The sequence below is a fragment of the Tetrahymena thermophila genome (genome assembly GCF_000189635.1).
Source record: "Tetrahymena thermophila SB210 genomic scaffold scf_8254600, whole genome shotgun sequence".
NCBI lineage: Eukaryota > Ciliophora > Oligohymenophorea > Hymenostomatida > Tetrahymenidae > Tetrahymena > Tetrahymena thermophila.
In genome coordinates this window covers 634079-650851 of record NW_002476370.1, presented here as the reverse complement: position 1 = coordinate 650851, position 16773 = coordinate 634079, and the positions used below count along the sequence as shown (strand labels likewise).

The following is a 16773-nucleotide window of genomic DNA, read 5'->3' as shown; positions in this document are numbered from 1 at the left end:
TATTTAAATAAATTTTTAAATAAAATAATTTTGTAAATCATAAAAAGTTAGATATTTGATTTGTGTTGTGAATAATATAAAAGTTTAATTAATAATTTCTTTTAAATAAAAATGTATTTTTTTACTATTTCTCTCTTAATTTTTTTACAAATAAAGTTGCTGTAATAATTATTTATAATGAAAAATTAAATTAGAATGAAAATATTTTATTGCATTTGAACAAAATAAATCGGAGTAAAGATGTTAGAAATTTTTGTTAAAACTGCATTGGTGTTTAAAAAATATGTATTTATTTTAAGAAATACTATGTTGAATGAAAAGAATTATCAAAAATAGAGATTGATTAAGAGTAAAATCAAAATGGGGAATCTTTCTTATTTAATTAAATAAAATAAAAAAATAAAAAAGATATATTATATAGTAAAATCAAAAAGTAATTAAAGAATGTCTTTGGTTTCTCTCTTCAAGAATACTTTCCTTAAGTCTAGAGTTATTGGATTATCATGTAATTAAAACAAAGATTAATATAGATTCATAAAGCAATCAATGCAATAATAAAAAGCCTGACAACAATATACACCTCAAGGCTGCAAAGTCATAATATTATAAAAGGATTTTAACATAAAATGTGTTTCAACAATGTGTTCAGCGCTCTTTATTATGGCATTTTCAAACCGAAGTTCTGAAAGTTCTTATTTTTTACATTTAAAATTATTAAAAATAGTCCAAGCCCAAAGAGTCATGGCTTAGATGGCTAAGACTGATTTTGAAAATCCTGATGAGCACTTCCTCTTAAACGATGCTATGAAATATAATGTAATAAAGTTAATAAAGTATGCAAAGCAGTATTTGTAATCAATCTACCAGCATTTTAATTTGAGTGTTCCTCAATCATCAAAGCAAAAATTAACTTCTTTAGATTTTTCCTTGTATTTTCTAAGCCTTTCCTTTTCTTTATAATATTGAATCTTAAAAGGAAAGATAGCTTAGAATTCTCCTACTACTGCTTTCCATAACCAAATAAGATATTTGAAAAATATTGACATAATAACTCATTTAATATTATAGGAACTTGTCTTCTACGGCAGACTAGCTGAAAATTGGTCAATTAACCCTGAATTATTTGGTAAGGCCGAATTAGCTAAGTACAATGAAGCTAAATAGACTTTAATCGACTTCAATTAATATCACGCATTAGTTCAAAATCTTCACGAATTCTATTGGGAATTGAAGACTATCTACCTCGAACTTTCAAGAGGTGTTGCTACTTCCAACTTCCACAACAAGAGAGAAGTAATTTTATTCATAACAATAATTTAATTTTCAATCTGTAACCTCAATAGGCCTAAATAGCATTCATATTTTAGCAAATTAAATAAAATAAAAGCAAAACAAAGCATTATAAATTCAATGATAATTTATTATTTGTTTATTTAGATAGATAGATAGTTTTAATATATCTATATAGTTAATAAGCAAAACAACAATATAAAAACAAAAATCTTTAAAAATGATTGAAGATCTGTTGATTTTAATTTTAATTTTTCTAATTATAAAGGTCACTCACTCTATCATCGAATCAGACATTAAGAATTCCATCCATAAATATATTTAGCTTATCGATGACTTAAAAGATTACCCTGAATGGTAACACAAGGTACAAACTATTCATTTTCATTTTAATATGAAATGCTAATAACATTAAATTTTACAATAGGTCAGAGAAGAAATTGGTTATTATGCTCATATGATCTATACTTCAGTCAATCACGACGGTAACTTCCCTGAAATCTTTAAAGAATTCGTAATATATATATATTTTTTTAACATGTACTAAATCTTTAAAATTCTAAAAAAACATAGAATAAGGTCGACTCCCTCTATTACTTCAAATGAAAAATAAATTCAGGCAAATATATCAATCAATAACTTTAATAATAAGTTAAAAAGAATAGTGGAATATATAGTTAAGCAAGAAATCAAGCTAGCAAATAATAATATTTAGATAGTTATTAGGTGATAGAAATTATCATTAAAATTAGTTCTTATATGCACTTGTAATGGTTTTCTTTCGCATTTATCTACAGTATTATCTAGATATTAATTTTATCAATCTTAATATATTCAGATTTTTATAGAAAATAAATATCTTTATTATTTTATTTCATCTGTTTAAAGCTATATTAAATAAATTATTTATTTTACAAATTCAATAAAATTAGAAAATAAAATTTAAAAATAGCCAGCCATGAAAGCAATTCATATTTTAGCTTGTAATAAAACATATTAAAATAAATAAAAATATAGTTCTTTGTGCTATTTTGATAGATATATATATTAAAAACTGTATTATTCCTTCGTTAATTTTTACTTTTATAAGGTTTTAAGTTATTTAAAGATATGTGAAATAAATTATTTATTTGTTTTACAATATTTATAAAATTATAAAATACAATTTAAAAATAACAATAAAGCAATTTATATTTTATTTTATAGTAAAGTAGATTAAAATAAATAAATTGTTTTTATTTTTAAATAGATATATTTTAAAAATTGTATTATTCATTCTTTTAGTTTACTTTTAAATGGTTGTGTGCTAGTTGTTAATATTAATATTATTTTATATATTTGTTTTATTACCATAATTCCTCAATTTCCAATTCCTCATCTACCTTCTTCCTAAAACAAGTAGGTTCATATTATATTACTCTAAAATTTATAAATCTTTTGCTTTCAGCTAGGTTATCTGCAAGAGGAATTATGGTATTATTAAATGTTATATAGTCTTTCCTTTTTTATTTTCTCAGAATAAAGATGGGAAATCTTCTTCTTTTGGTTTAAAAACGAGATTCTTTTTTTCCATGACTTTTTTCTTTTTTTCAGCATCAAATTTATCAGTCAAAAATTCAAGTGAATTTGTTGGGGCAGTAAGGGCTTCTTGTAAGGTAATTTTTTTGACCAATTCTCTAGACCTTATATCAGCTACTCTAACCTAAAATATTTAAAGAGTTTAGTTTATTAGTTAATTATAATATTTATTACTGGTTCAGGAATTCTAAAGTTGCAGCATTTTGAAATCAAGTCTAAAGCACTCTAAAGAGAAATCTTATGTCCTACAGAGACAATAATTGGATCTACTACATCTTTTTTGCTTTTGTAAGCCTTTTTTAAATAAAATTATTAATACAATTAGATAAAAAATTAATTTTTACGGCTCCCCAAATTCTTCCACTATCACCTTGAAGGATAGCAAATCCTCCTTCATCAGTAACTTTCTTAAATTTATCTAAGACAATATCCTAATTTTTATTAAATTGAGGATAAATTGATGTTTATAAAATAAATAATTATATTTTTAAATAAATATGTACTTTTCTTAATCCATCGACAAAAAAAATTGTCTTGCCAACTCCAATAGTTGGCTTATCAATAAGTACACCCAAGTGACTTGCAAGACCGCAAGCATTTTAATGGAGAATTCCATTTCCATCTACCATAATTACTTATGGCGTAAATTGAGGTTTATTAATTTAAAGCTTTTTAAATAATTTGACAAGATGTGCTGCTTCTCTGAATGCAAGAAAACCTGGAATGTATGGCCCATCTAATTTGACTATCTCAAATTCTTCATGAACTTTCTGTTTTATTAAAAAAAGAAATATTTATAATTTAGTTAATTGAGTAAAATAAAAAGTCTACTTTTAAGCTTGGATATTCTATAACTACAAGGATTGCAACAGCAATATCTTAATGCTTCTAAGAAAAAGAGATGTCAACTCCACCAATCTTTTTTAAATTGTATATTTTTTACAAAAATAAAACTTTATTACTTTGAAAATACATATTTAAGAGCTTTTTCAGACTTTGGATCTAATTTCCACTCAAAAGTATCTTCTTCAGTAATCAAACCTCTGACATAAATTTGTTCACTTTTGTTAAAAAATTATTTTATTTTATTTCTTTCATATAAAATTTAATTATTTACCAGTCCCATTTTTCATATACTTCTGGGTCTATTTGAGCTCTAAGCTCATGAAAAGATTTTTTATCTTGATCTTCAATATTTTCCATTTACTATTTTTGATGAGTTTGCTAATTTATATAATAATTAATTAATTACTTTATGGATATAATCATAGAATAAAGATATTTAATTCAACTCATCTGGTAGATACTTCTTACTTTATTGTGGATACCAGGCTTTTTATTTTTAAAAATCTAAATACTTTTAGAGACTAATAAAATCTTTCGTATTAAAAATAAAAACCATTTAACTCTATTATATGTTTTTAAATGAATTTAAACATTAATGCTATCAATTTTGAAGAAGGATAAAAATGAATTAAAGCATAATTTGCATTAAAAACTAATTTAAATAAAATATATGTAAAAACTTGAAAGTTTTTCTAAAATGATAGATTTTTATCAGTTGAAATAAAATAATACATAATGTTCTAGATAAAAAGCTAGTATTTATACTTAACTACTAGAAGCTATAGTATTAATCACTCTTAATTAACTGTTAATTATGGTAAATTGTTATGATCATTTTGCTTGAAACAAATAAAAACTATTCTTGAATGTGCATTTAGTATTTTATTTATTAATGAAAATTTTGGAGCTTTCAAAAAGATAAAAATATGAAATGATTATTTAGCTTTTTGTATTTAAATTATCTAAATTCATCAAAAAAGAATCATTTTAATAAAACCTTTTTTTGAATAAGTTAAATTTATTTACATTTTATTTAAAAAATTAGGTTTTCTTTTAGAGATATTTATTTAATCATGAAATATAAAGATCTCATTTTTAGATTAAAATTTCATTTGAGATTAGCTTCTTCAAAAGTTTCAAACATGACAAATTTATATACATTTTAATAATTTATCTAAAATAGCTTTTTTTAAGTTCATATTTTTTAATAAAATATTTGATTATTAAATTAAAAAAAATTAATATAAGAAATTGCTTGTTTCAATTAATCTTATTAATTTTATTTAAATCATTAAGTAAAATGTTTTATTTTATGTTTAAAACGACTTTCGAAGAAAAATCAATTACCTACCTGCTAAAGATAATTTATTGTAAATAAAATAAAGATTCATAATGAAGTATTTAATGGTTAATTAAGTTTAAATGATCTAAAAAATGTTATATTCATTTTTAGGTGCAATATCAAAATTTAAAACAAAAATTAATTAAAATTTATAAAGATTTTCAAAAATTAATCAATTATTCAGTGATAGATAGTTAGTTAGTTACTTTTTTCAGCAAAATGAACAGAAATTAGGAAGATAATGAATAAGAAAATAATGAAGTTAATAAGGGGGATAGGAGTAATATTGACCTCTGGTCTCATGCTGAAGAATCGGAGTTGAAACAAGGATTTGCTAAAAATTTAGAGAAAACTTTAGTCGTAATTGGTGATAAAGGAAGTGGCAAAACTACATTTGTTAATATTTTGAAAAATATGCAGTAAGTAGATGATAGGTACATTCCCACTGTAGGTTTAGATTATTAGTATGTTAGAAGGACAAATGCAAATCGTAAAGAATTAATTCATAGCTATGAATTAGGAGGTGGTAAAGAATAGAGTAAAATGATCACTATTCCAATTTCAAAATAAAATTTTAGAGATGCATTTTATATATTGGTTCTTGATTTGTCAAAGCCTCATTAAATTATTGAATCAGCTACTTTTTGGTTCGAAGAAATACGCAGATAAATTGATTAGTTTAATTTGACAGCATTCACTACACCTGAAGAAAATGATTAAAGATCTAATTTTGAATTTGCCCAATAAGCAAGATTTGAATCACACCCTGATAAAAATAGAGTAAAAATTCTCCCAATTCAGACCATAGTAATAGGAATGAAATATGATTTGTTTGAGAAAACTGATTCAGAAAATCGTAAATGGCTCACTCGTACTCTTAGATATTTAGCCCATGTAAATGGGGCTTCTCTTTATTTTGCTTCTAGTAAGTAAGGATTTGTCATTTAAGCCTAATTTTAAAATGATATATTTATCTTTTAAACAATATTTTCTTAAATCTACTTCAGAATTAATTACCTTTATTTAATAAAACTAAATAGAATAATTTCTTTAGCAAAAAAAATATTTTACGAAGCACATAAATTCATGTTTTATTTAATTAACATAATAAAAGAAACAATGATTTATTTTAGAATGTGAGATCTATTATGAATAATGCATTGTTTGGAAAAACTTTAGCTTAATACTATCAATCTGAGCATTTAAGACCTATTGAAATTAGTTTATCAAAAGATGAACTTGCTAAAATGGGACTTCCTTAAATATCAGGAAACATGACCTACTTAGAGGCATTTAAGAAGGTTATACAAGAAACTTTCCCTGAGAATAAAGGTGCTTAAAACGATGCTTCATAAGATCCACTCAGACTTATGGAAAAATTTCCTGAGGCAAGAATAGATTCCATCAGAGCAGAAAAGGATAAAGAGATGAAAGCTATTTCTAAAGAATTTATGTCTTATTTTGATAACACTTCTCCTGTAAAGCTGACTAAAAAATAGCTTTAATAAGAATACGAAGAATTGTTTGAAACTTCATAAAGTTATTAGCCCGACAGCTAAAATGAAATCTAATACTAAGACAATACTAACTACAAATAAGATTAAAAATACACTGATAATACAAATCAAACCAGAATTAAACCAAATAATTAAACATCTACATATTAAGGTAGCGCTCCTCAGCCAATTGGTGGTAGTATAGATCCTTAAAGAGTAAATCCTTATACTAAAAATACAGTACGTTCTAATTTAAAATAAACTAACTAAACTAGTAATCAAGGAGGAACTGGAAGATTATCAGGAATGGGAGGACTTCCAAATATAATCTGAAAATAAAATATAATGTTTAAAATATTATTAATATCAGAAATATTTTTTAATTAATTGTAAATCTTTATAATCTAAATAATATCAACTTTATTGAAATTAAATAAATAAATTTTATAAGTAAATCACCTTATTTAGAAATTCACCTTGATAATTTGTACCCATATGAAGGGGTATACGGTAAATATAATTAAAATTTAATAATAATTATTAAATATTTTACCTTATATGAAGTTTGTTTTTGAGTATTATTTATTTTCAAGATGATGAGAAGAAAAAATTAAAAAATTAAAAGAAATTGTTGAACTTTAGATCATTTATGAAATAGAAAGAATATTTAATACTAAAAAGATATAATTTACATTAATTAATTGAAGTAGTTTTGTTTATTTAAATTTTTTATATTTTATAAAGTGATTATACTGATGGCTATTATAGTTGATTGAAATAGAGTAAATTTATAATTATTTTTATTATAAACATCAAAAAAAAAGTAATTACTATTCAACTGAATTAACTTATTGATTATATAGTATACAAACAAAAATAAAGTAGTTAGTAGAAATTAAAAAAATTATATAAATATATTTATTTGAGAATAGAGATGAAATCAAACATTAATTCTAACCCTGCTCCACGCTTAGGACCAAAAACTCTTCCAAAGTATATATGATAGACATTTTTATGTTATTAATATTTTGATTTAATAACTAATTAATCAGCCATTAGAAAGGTACTTTGCAGAAGAAGAAAACCTTAAAAAAAGACAATAGTTCTAATGAAAGTAATTCAAAGAGATCTTCAATCATTTAAAAAGATAATGAAAAACAGGGATCAACTAAAAATATTTCCAAATGTAAAAATAAGTACTAAATACTCAACCAAAGTCTTTATCAATTTTCTAATAAAAGTAAACTCTTCAAAGTCAATTGAAAAATAAATAGTTTCTGATCTACAATTTATATTTGAAGGAGGTTCTGATGCTTATCCTACAAAGCCTTACTTCTCTGATGGAGATCCTTCTATGTATGAAAAAAATATTTAAATCAAATTAAAATAACTTGCTAAATAGCTAATTAAAGATCAATAAATTTATTTATAAAAGGTATACTGCAGAGGCAGTAAAAGAAAGAGAGCAACTAAAAAATGATGTAGAAGTAAAATAACAAGTGTTCAATGTAGCAATAATTTGAAGAAAAAAATAGAATATTTATTTATTATATCTGTTTAAATTAGTTCATGAAGCATTACAGGTTTGATGAGAATGGCTAACTTTCAAAAAATGAATATTTTACTGTGCATTTATAATTAGCTTCATTGCTAAGATAAGACCTCAATTCAGAGTATAAATAAGGAGAATTAAAGTATATTCTTGAGCAGGACTGGAAACATGACAGCAAAGGTAAAGATAAAATGAATAGAGATGATTTATTCTAATCTCTGTTTGAACTTGTGGACATATGGACTCCTACTACAAAAAAATAAGAGTAATTTAACAAAAAACTCAGCTTAAAATACATTTTAATTTTTTATTTTATTTTATTTTAACAGGTATTTAGATTTTTTTACCATCATGTCTGAAAAAATATCAGCTAATCAAAATGAATGTAAAAAATTAAAGAAGTTTTATTCAAAAAAATTAATTTTTCTTTATTTAATCCTTTTTAATAGATGACTTGCCAAATGCTTATTAGATCATATGACAATAAATTTACAATTAACAAGCAACTCATTATTCTTTGAAAAAATCTTAAATAAATTTACTATTCAATTAATAAAATTACTCTTTAAATATTTCATGTTTATATTATATATAAGATATAAAATATTTATTTTAAAAATCAATTAATCAAAATAAGTTAAATAGAAAAAAATAGTTTTAATTAAAAAGATTGTAAAAATTTTTTATTTTAATTGGCAAAAAATATATTAAATATTTTTTCAATTTATCCAATTATTATATTTTATATTTCATTTGCTTAGTTATATTTCTTTTAAATAAAATTTAAAAATATTAAAGTAAATTCTACTCTTTAAATATTTCTTTTAGTTTTTTTTTACTAAATTTAATAATAGTTTAATATTTATAATTTATTAATACAAATTATAAATTTAAAATCTTACTTTTTGCTTTTTCAGATATCACAGTTTTTCAATTAATTGTGTGATATATTATCTGAAAATTCGAAATTAAATTATTATTTTATTATTGATTGATTAATATTAATTAAAGATATATTTAAGGATTTACAATAAAAATATTTATTAGCAACAACTATATTTTTTCAAAATAACTAAGGGTATTAGGAAATAACAGTTTAAATGAAGAATATATTATATTCAAACATTCAATAGTAGCCAGCATATAATGATATAGTCAAGAAAAATTAAAGAGAATCTAAATTAAAAGATATGTTGAAGAGTAGTCCCATATCAAACTAAAATTAAAAAGTATCCTCAAGATCTTCAACTCCTTCAAAAAGAAATAATTTATCAAGCACAGGATTCCATTAATAATCAGGGAGTAAATAAAACTTAAAAAACAATAACAATGAAAGCAGCTAAGATCCTATTTCTTATTATAAGAAGTAAACTAAAATGTTAAAAGATTAACTCAAAGATAAAGAAAACTAAATAAATTAATTGAAAGCAGATAATGATCATTTACGCACATTAAACACAGAATATGTCAAATCAATTAATGTAAATATATAAAAAATAAATAACTTAATTAAATGAGCTTAATAAGTATTTTTGAAAGAAAAGCTTTATTCAATCATAATTAAATAAAATTAGGATGTAATTCACAAAAAAGTAGAAAGCATGGAACATATTGTCATTGATAAAGCTCTCTTTGAAGGCCCTACTTTTAAATCAGACACCAAAAAGGTGATTTAAAAGTTAGAATAAAATTTAGAAAAAGTAGAAGCACAGTTAAAATCCTTCATTAAGCACTGTAGAATTATGGAAGCTGATATTGAAGTTTATAAAAAGAAAATAATAGATGCAGATTACATTTTGTAAGGCTTAAAGAAAACTGGTGAATTTTCAATAGACAATCTTGTCTATAGGTTAAAGTATAACGGTATAATAATATTCACAAAATTAGATTTTGATTTTAATAAAAATATTTAAATCCAAGAACTTTTTTATCTGATTAATCTCTTTAATTAAAAGATGATAGAATTTAAGAGCTGGAAGCAGAAAACAGACAACTTTAGTATGAAAATTGTTTGAATGTTGAGAAACTAAGAAACTTTGATCTAAAATATGGAGATATAGAAGTATGCATTTTACTATTTATTTGTTTTAAATTAACATGTTCTTAGTTTTGTATTATTATTTTTTGGGTTTTGGATGAGTAAATTTACAAAAGACCTCTCATAAATTAGTAATTAGCTTGAAATAGTGATTTATATTTTATAAAAAGATGAATTATGAAGATTGCAAGTAGGATTACCAAGACCTCATTATAAAACACAATAGATTAATAAGTGAAAGCGAAGCTAGAAAAAATAGTGATTAAAGAACTGTAATTTATTTATTTAATTAAGCAATAATAAAATAAAACTTATCGTTAAAAACAGATTTATGAACTAAAGTGCAAGAATGATATCTTTGAGCATGAATTGAGAACCTTTTAAAGTACTATTGAATCTTAAGTTTAAGAAAAAATAGAATCAACAATGTATTTATTTATTTATTTATTTATTCGATTTTAAGAATGAGATTTAATATAAATTTATATAAATAGAAAAGCAACTGAGTAATCAATAAAAAATGAAACTTTAAGAAGTACATTTATGAGCTCTAAAAGAGGTTCTGCTGGAGGCCATGGAGGGTTTAGTGTATAATTCAAATAGTTTTGATTCTAAAAGAGAAAATTAATTAACTAAATAATTAGTAAATTTGTTTAAATAGATATTTATGAACTTAATTGTAAATAAAAGATTTATTTTAACTCAAACTTTCAAATAAATACACACATAAAATTTTTTTCAAATAAAATAAAATCAACTTCATAAAAAAATAAATAAAATATTTCTATGTCTAATATAAAAAAGTTATGTAGATCCAAATACTTTTTAGATTATTTGTTGATTTTTAAGATAATTTTTATTAAACAATTTTCTATTAATAAAAAATTGTAATTTTAAGAAATTTAAAAATTGATAGATAGAAAAAATATTTAGAAACTAATATTAATTTAAGTGCTATTAAGTAAATTTTAAATATCAAATAAATTTATCAATTATTAAATGAGTATATTAAATAATATTTAAAATTTTATTCATTTATCGATAGATTTTAAAAAAGGAAAAATTATAAAGTTAATTAATTAATTTATTTAAAATAATTTAATTGTTATTTCAATCAGTAAAATGAATAAAAAATGTAATACTAGAAATATATACTTAGAATATTTTATTAGTATATATTTTAATAAGATTTACTGATAGTGTTGTTGAATTAAAACTATTAATATTGGTTTGTTGTTTCAATTAAATTAGCAATTTAAATATGAAAGTTAGTTCAGCATTTATTTTCTCATCAAAAATCATTCTAAAATATTAATTACTTGCTATCTATTTTGAATATGAAAGGTAAAGGTAATTCAGCATTTATTTTCTCATCAAAAATCACTCTAAAATATTAATTAATTACTCACTATTTCTATTTTGAATATGAAACTTAATTCAGCATTTAAAAAAATAAATAAAAGATAGTAAATAAACTTAGAAATATATTAACTAGGATTCAAGAATGAGTGCTTTAGCAACAGTTCCAATATTCCATTTAAGCATTTTATAATTTTTCAGGGATAAATTGTTAAAGCAGCTTTGCATGAGATACAACTGCTATTTTTTCTTCTTCCTTTTAGAGATAATTGGTTGAATATTCGTTTATAATATCTCTTACTTTAATAGATCTCTTTGATAAATCTGATGGAGTTTCAAGATAGTTATTTTTTAAGTAATCTACTAAAATATATGGACCTTAATTTTAAATTTATTTTTTTAAAGGACATCTCATTTCTAAAATATTTTAAATTGTATATTTTTTTTCACTTGAAACCAAATTTGAAATATTCCAAAGTTAGTTATCCTTAACCATTTCTTCAATAGCTTAAAAGTCAAAATTTTTAAATTCTATAAGTTTTTTATAATCTAAAGTATTATTTCCAATATCATTAGCTGTATTCATAAATTCAGATAGCTCTGGTATAACTACAATCCAAGGCATAGGTTTATAATTCTTAAAAATATGATAAGCTGTTTGTAATGCTCTCAAAAGAGGTGAAACAAGGACAATTTTAATATTTTAAAGAGATTTGATGTGATTTTCGTACAATTATTCGCTCTTTTTATAATTTAAAATTTTTTAAATTGTAAATAAAATGAAGACTATTACCTAAGATATACCTTCATCTGTGAGAGGAGAGTCTATATAATCTGAATTAAATCTTAATTACTCGCTTATATTAACACTTTCTTTAGAATTGTTTTGCTTTTTGAGCTTCAAAAGTAATTCGTGCATTTAGTTAAATTTAGATTGGCCATGCCTTATTAATATGACTTAATTATTCTACTTCTACATTTGTTAATAATTTTATTTAAATAACAATTTATGCGAGATAAAAATTTATGCATTTTAAACTTTCAATTAATATTCACCTCAACCAAAAATAAAAAAGCATAATAAGCTGACTGTTTTTTATATTTTTTAAATTCTAAAATTTGCTATTTTATTTAAAATAGAACTAACCAAAAATCTAATAGTAATAAAGCACAAAAACTATGTATTTCTTAATAAATCTAATGACAAATTTAAATAAATTTTTGTATGAATTTACAGTAAGTAAATAAATAAATAATAATTTATTTTTTAATTTAATTTATTTAAAATTTCTTTTAGTTTTTAAAATATTATTTTTAAAATAGGCTTTTTTTAGGTTTGCAATCAATTATTTGAGAAGGGGTCTTCTACACTTTGTTTGTTAGGATTTCTAATAAATATATTAGATTGTTTTTCGTTTTATTATGAAGGTTAGATGGAAGATTCTTTCTATCCTAAAATGACTGATTATTAATTAGAATTTTTTTGATTTATTTCTGGGGACTCCTATGAATTTTATTTCTAAATCTGTTATAAGCTTTTTACTTCTTATTCTTTGTGTGTATGTTCTGATATATCTGAGACTTCGCTATTAGAAACTCTCTCTTTTATAAATGATACAGAATCTTCTTCGTCGTTATTGTCCTCAATATAAATAAGTTTTTTATTGTCAGAATTTTAGTTCATGTTTAGAGCCAAGATACTTTATCTCTTTTATTCCTCTTTATAGTCTTCGATTTCACCAAACTCTTACTCTTCTTACTCTGACTAAGCTTATTTAATGTAGTAGTACCCTAATTTTTTTATTGTTAATGTGTTGTGAATAAATTAATAAAAAAAATGATTTACCTATAATAATTCCGATTATTAAGAAGATAGGAATATAAAATACCAGCTTAATTGCTTTGATTCCTTTATGAAGTTAAGATATTTTATATGCAGAACAATCTTCTCCAGTGAAGCCAGGTTTACAATAACACTCTTATTTATAGCACACTCCATTAAATGAACAGCTATTTTCACAGTCAGAGAGATTTGATACTTATTCTTATTTCTGATTTGCTTTTAAGGCCATGTGAATAAGCTTAGCAATTTCTTCACTTTTAGATAAATCTTGTTAGCTTAAATCTGATTCTTCATTTTTTGATTCTGATACATTTTATAACTCATCAATTTAGCTATCTCCTTTTTATTCCTAGTTTTCATCACCATCAGATGTTTTATCATTTTCTTCATCCAAATCATTTGTTTTTTAAGATTACTGTTAATCAGCTTACAACTTAGACTCCTCCTCAGATGATGTATCTTAATTTTATTATGTATTCTAATCAGGTGATGATTATTATGCTTCTTATCCTGCATCTACATTTGATACATTTATTTTATCTCCTTCATTCACTTACTCTTTTGGATTTTAAGATTCCTATTAACTTTCTTTGTTGGCTTCATCTTCTTATTTGTCTTTGTTTCCTTCATTTTTCTTTAATTCTTCTTATTTTTTCTTTAATTCCTCTTCTATTTTCTTTTATTCTTTCTCTTTTTATTTCTACTCCCATGCTTCGATTGTGAGTGAGCAATCTAGATCACCATAGCCATCCTAAATAAATAAATAAATTAATTAATATCGCTTAAAACAGTATTAATTTTAAATGATACTTCACATATGCATATTCCTGTTATTTCATTGCATTTTCCTCGATTGCTGCAATTTTTAGGGCATTTAACTTCTATATCAAGTAATCCTTTTTATCCAATTTCACAAGCTAATCCTTTATATCCTTGATTACACTAGCAAAGTCCATTTGATTAACACAAGCCATTATCTATGCTGGTACAGTTCGATGGACAAGGAATATACAATTCGCATACTTTACCTGCAAATCCGCTGTAGCACTTGCAATTGCCATCAGTTCCACAAATACCTCTGTTTGAGCAATTATACTCACAATGCATTTCAATTTCGCATTATTCACCTTTTTTAAGAATAATTAGGAATAAAATTTCCAATTTTTAGATAAAAAAAAATAATACCAAAAAACCCCTCCTAGCATTAGCATCTATTGTTTCTACAAATACCTCTTCCAGTGCAGTTTTTAGGACAAATATCAGTTATATTCATTACTAAGAAATCGTTGTAGCACTTTTCCATCATTTAACAACCCCCAAAAAGATAAAGATTAGACCCCATTAATGTTAGACCATAGTTATCTCTTTCTTTAAGAGTGTTCCTTTTTAAAATGTTAAAAATTAATATCAAATTATGATGATTAAGTTATTTATTTATTTACTCAAGTACAAAATCTAATTTAGTCCATGTCAAATCATCAATATTTAATTAATAAACATCGTTGAAGCATCTTTATTCCTTGTAATTGCAGCCACCTAATGTATAAAGTAGTTTTCCATGAAGAACCATTTAATGCCCCTGTCTCTCAATTGGTTTAGTGCCATAACTTTCTAAAATCTTAGTCCATCTCATATTTTCTACATCTAGTTGCCATAAATCATTCGTTTCTCCTCCAAGACAGTAGCCTCCAAATATCCAAATATAAGAATCACGTACGAGATTCATGGAAAAATTCTCTCTTGGGCGAGGTGGTTCTCCATTTACGAGTGGCTTAACCCATCTAAGATTGACTAAATCAAGAAAATAGACATCGCTAGAATATCCTTGTACCTTATTTTTTATTCAAAATTTACTAAATAAATATTTATCAAAATAAACTATACTGTAAAACCTCCAAAGAAAACAATTCTTCCCTGATTATCTAATATAGCTTTATGGTTTGTTCTTCCAGGTGGCTTGGGTCCTTCAAATTCAAATTATTCCCATACTCTCTTTATTAAATAATAATATTTATATAAATATTCTTTAAATTTCTTGTTAGAAAATTACACTAGCCAAATTAAGTCTATGCAGGTCGCTTAATATACCATGTTGGTTAGATCCACCGAAAATATAAAGATAAGATCCAACTAAAGTAGCTGAGTGACCACTTCTAGGGCTTGGAGGTTCACCAAATATCTTAGAAGTAGACCAAGTGAGCTCCCTAAAATTAAAAATGAAAAGATTATAAAAACTTGGATAAATATATTTAGTTAGGTAAATAAATTACATGATATCATAGAAGTATAAATCATTAAAACACTAGATGTCTTAAAGGCATCCACCGAAAAGGATTATTGTTTAACCAACAGCAATTAAAGTGTGACCACCTCTTCTTTGTGGAATTTCACCTTCAGATAAAACTTAAAACCACTCAAAAGGATCGTATGTAGGAATAGTATACTTTTATAATTTTTGCTTATCTGAAGTAGATGTATCTACAACCATTTTACTATTTTTAAAGTCAACTTCTTTGATTTTATTCATGTTCATCATTTATGTTGTTTAACTAACTGGGTCATATCGAAGAAAATATATTTCCCCATCTTCCTTTTATATAATTTAGCTATCTGAGCCTTTAAGTTATAATACAAGTTATTTTGGTTATTATTAGTCTTAGTCTTAAGATTATTCTTTATTTTCATTGTTGGAATTTGTTTAAGTTTTTTGTTTATCTTCTTTAGTTTGATCACTTGTTGTTTCTTCACTTTATTCCTTTTATGAATTTATTTCATCATTTTCTATGCTTGAAACATCTTCTTCTTCTTCACTATCAGAGTTATCTTCATCTTAATCAGCTGTTTTTTTATTTTTAACTAATGAAAAATAATCAAATACTTATTTTTAATCAAAATATTCTTTTTTTGATGATTTATCATTATCTATTGATAGAGTATCATGCAATTTATTTTTCTTAGAATGAGAACTTTCCATAATAATTTTAATACCGTCCTAATCCTCCATCATGTTATCTTAATATTCTTTTTTTATAGCCAAAATGAAACTTAGTTCAAACATAATCACTAACCCGCAGAAATATGATAGTAATTTCATTTTTAAAATTTAAAGTTTTTTAAAATTTATTTTATTTTTTTAGTAAATTTGTTTATTAGTTAAGTGATGAGAGATAGTTTTCTAAAAATATTTTATGCTATTGCAGAAATTATTTTTACAGAAGTATTGCTAATAACTTTTGTTTGGTTTTAGTTTTCAATTTTATATTTCTTTTAATATCCTTTTAATTAGTAAATTAAATACAAAAAAACAAATACATTTGTAATTGATTGACTTTACAAAATTAAAACGTATATGTTTTCTATTCGTTTTTAATATGAAGCAAACATGAATTAGCAATAACAAATCTTCACAAAAATATTTGTAGGTTGATT

General features: G+C 23.4%; 7 protein-coding genes across 7 annotated transcripts; 4 read left to right on the top strand and 3 right to left on the bottom strand. All coding sequences in view use genetic code 6, as the record gives it.

Annotated features, from left to right (window-relative positions):
• Window positions 1–444: 444 nt before the first annotated feature.
• TTHERM_00283850 (hypothetical protein) lies at window positions 445–1896 on the top strand (the record flags this gene model as incomplete). The annotated part of the gene is made up of 6 exons (XM_001018241.3): window positions 445–505; window positions 725–816; window positions 1069–1293; window positions 1559–1657; window positions 1718–1804; window positions 1864–1896. 6 exons carry the CDS (start codon window positions 445–447, stop codon window positions 1894–1896), a joined length of 597 nt encoding a protein of 198 aa, XP_001018241.2.
• Window positions 1897–2803: 907 nt separating this feature from the next.
• TTHERM_00283840 (endonuclease V family protein) lies at window positions 2804–4071 on the bottom strand (the record flags this gene model as incomplete). The annotated part of the gene is made up of 7 exons (XM_001018240.2): window positions 2804–2992; window positions 3043–3162; window positions 3213–3299; window positions 3372–3638; window positions 3700–3786; window positions 3842–3929; window positions 3986–4071. 7 exons carry the CDS (start codon window positions 4069–4071, stop codon window positions 2804–2806), a joined length of 924 nt encoding a protein of 307 aa, XP_001018240.2.
• A 1204-nt stretch (window positions 4072–5275) lies between these two features.
• Window positions 5276–6885, top strand: TTHERM_00283830 (cytoplasmic dynein 2 light intermediate chain 1; the record flags this gene model as incomplete). The annotated part of the gene is made up of 2 exons (XM_001018239.3): window positions 5276–5985; window positions 6171–6885. The coding sequence occupies 2 exons, from the start codon at window positions 5276–5278 to the stop codon at window positions 6883–6885; spliced, it is 1425 nt and encodes a 474-aa protein (XP_001018239.2).
• A 601-nt stretch (window positions 6886–7486) lies between these two features.
• TTHERM_000283829 (hypothetical protein) lies at window positions 7487–8585 on the top strand (the record flags this gene model as incomplete). The annotated part of the gene is made up of 7 exons (XM_012798172.1): window positions 7487–7545; window positions 7605–7738; window positions 7794–7908; window positions 7988–8060; window positions 8119–8369; window positions 8434–8489; window positions 8554–8585. The coding sequence occupies 7 exons, from the start codon at window positions 7487–7489 to the stop codon at window positions 8583–8585; spliced, it is 720 nt and encodes a 239-aa protein (XP_012653626.1).
• A 619-nt stretch (window positions 8586–9204) lies between these two features.
• On the top strand, window positions 9205–10751 carry TTHERM_00283820 (hypothetical protein; the record flags this gene model as incomplete). The annotated part of the gene is made up of 6 exons (XM_001018238.2): window positions 9205–9585; window positions 9679–9967; window positions 10060–10166; window positions 10313–10414; window positions 10470–10570; window positions 10637–10751. The coding sequence occupies 6 exons, from the start codon at window positions 9205–9207 to the stop codon at window positions 10749–10751; spliced, it is 1095 nt and encodes a 364-aa protein (XP_001018238.2).
• An 889-nt stretch (window positions 10752–11640) lies between these two features.
• TTHERM_00283810 (histidine phosphatase family (branch protein 1)) lies at window positions 11641–12420 on the bottom strand (the record flags this gene model as incomplete). Its single annotated transcript, XM_001018237.2, has 2 exons — window positions 11641–12243; window positions 12295–12420. 2 exons carry the CDS (start codon window positions 12418–12420, stop codon window positions 11641–11643), a joined length of 729 nt encoding a protein of 242 aa, XP_001018237.2.
• Window positions 12421–12843: 423 nt separating this feature from the next.
• TTHERM_00283800 (kelch motif protein) lies at window positions 12844–16438 on the bottom strand (the record flags this gene model as incomplete). Its single annotated transcript, XM_001018236.2, has 8 exons — window positions 12844–13292; window positions 13348–14095; window positions 14155–14471; window positions 14530–14726; window positions 14787–15175; window positions 15229–15336; window positions 15395–15548; window positions 15615–16438. 8 exons carry the CDS (start codon window positions 16436–16438, stop codon window positions 12844–12846), a joined length of 3186 nt encoding a protein of 1061 aa, XP_001018236.2.
• Between the last annotated feature and the right edge of the window lie 335 nt (window positions 16439–16773).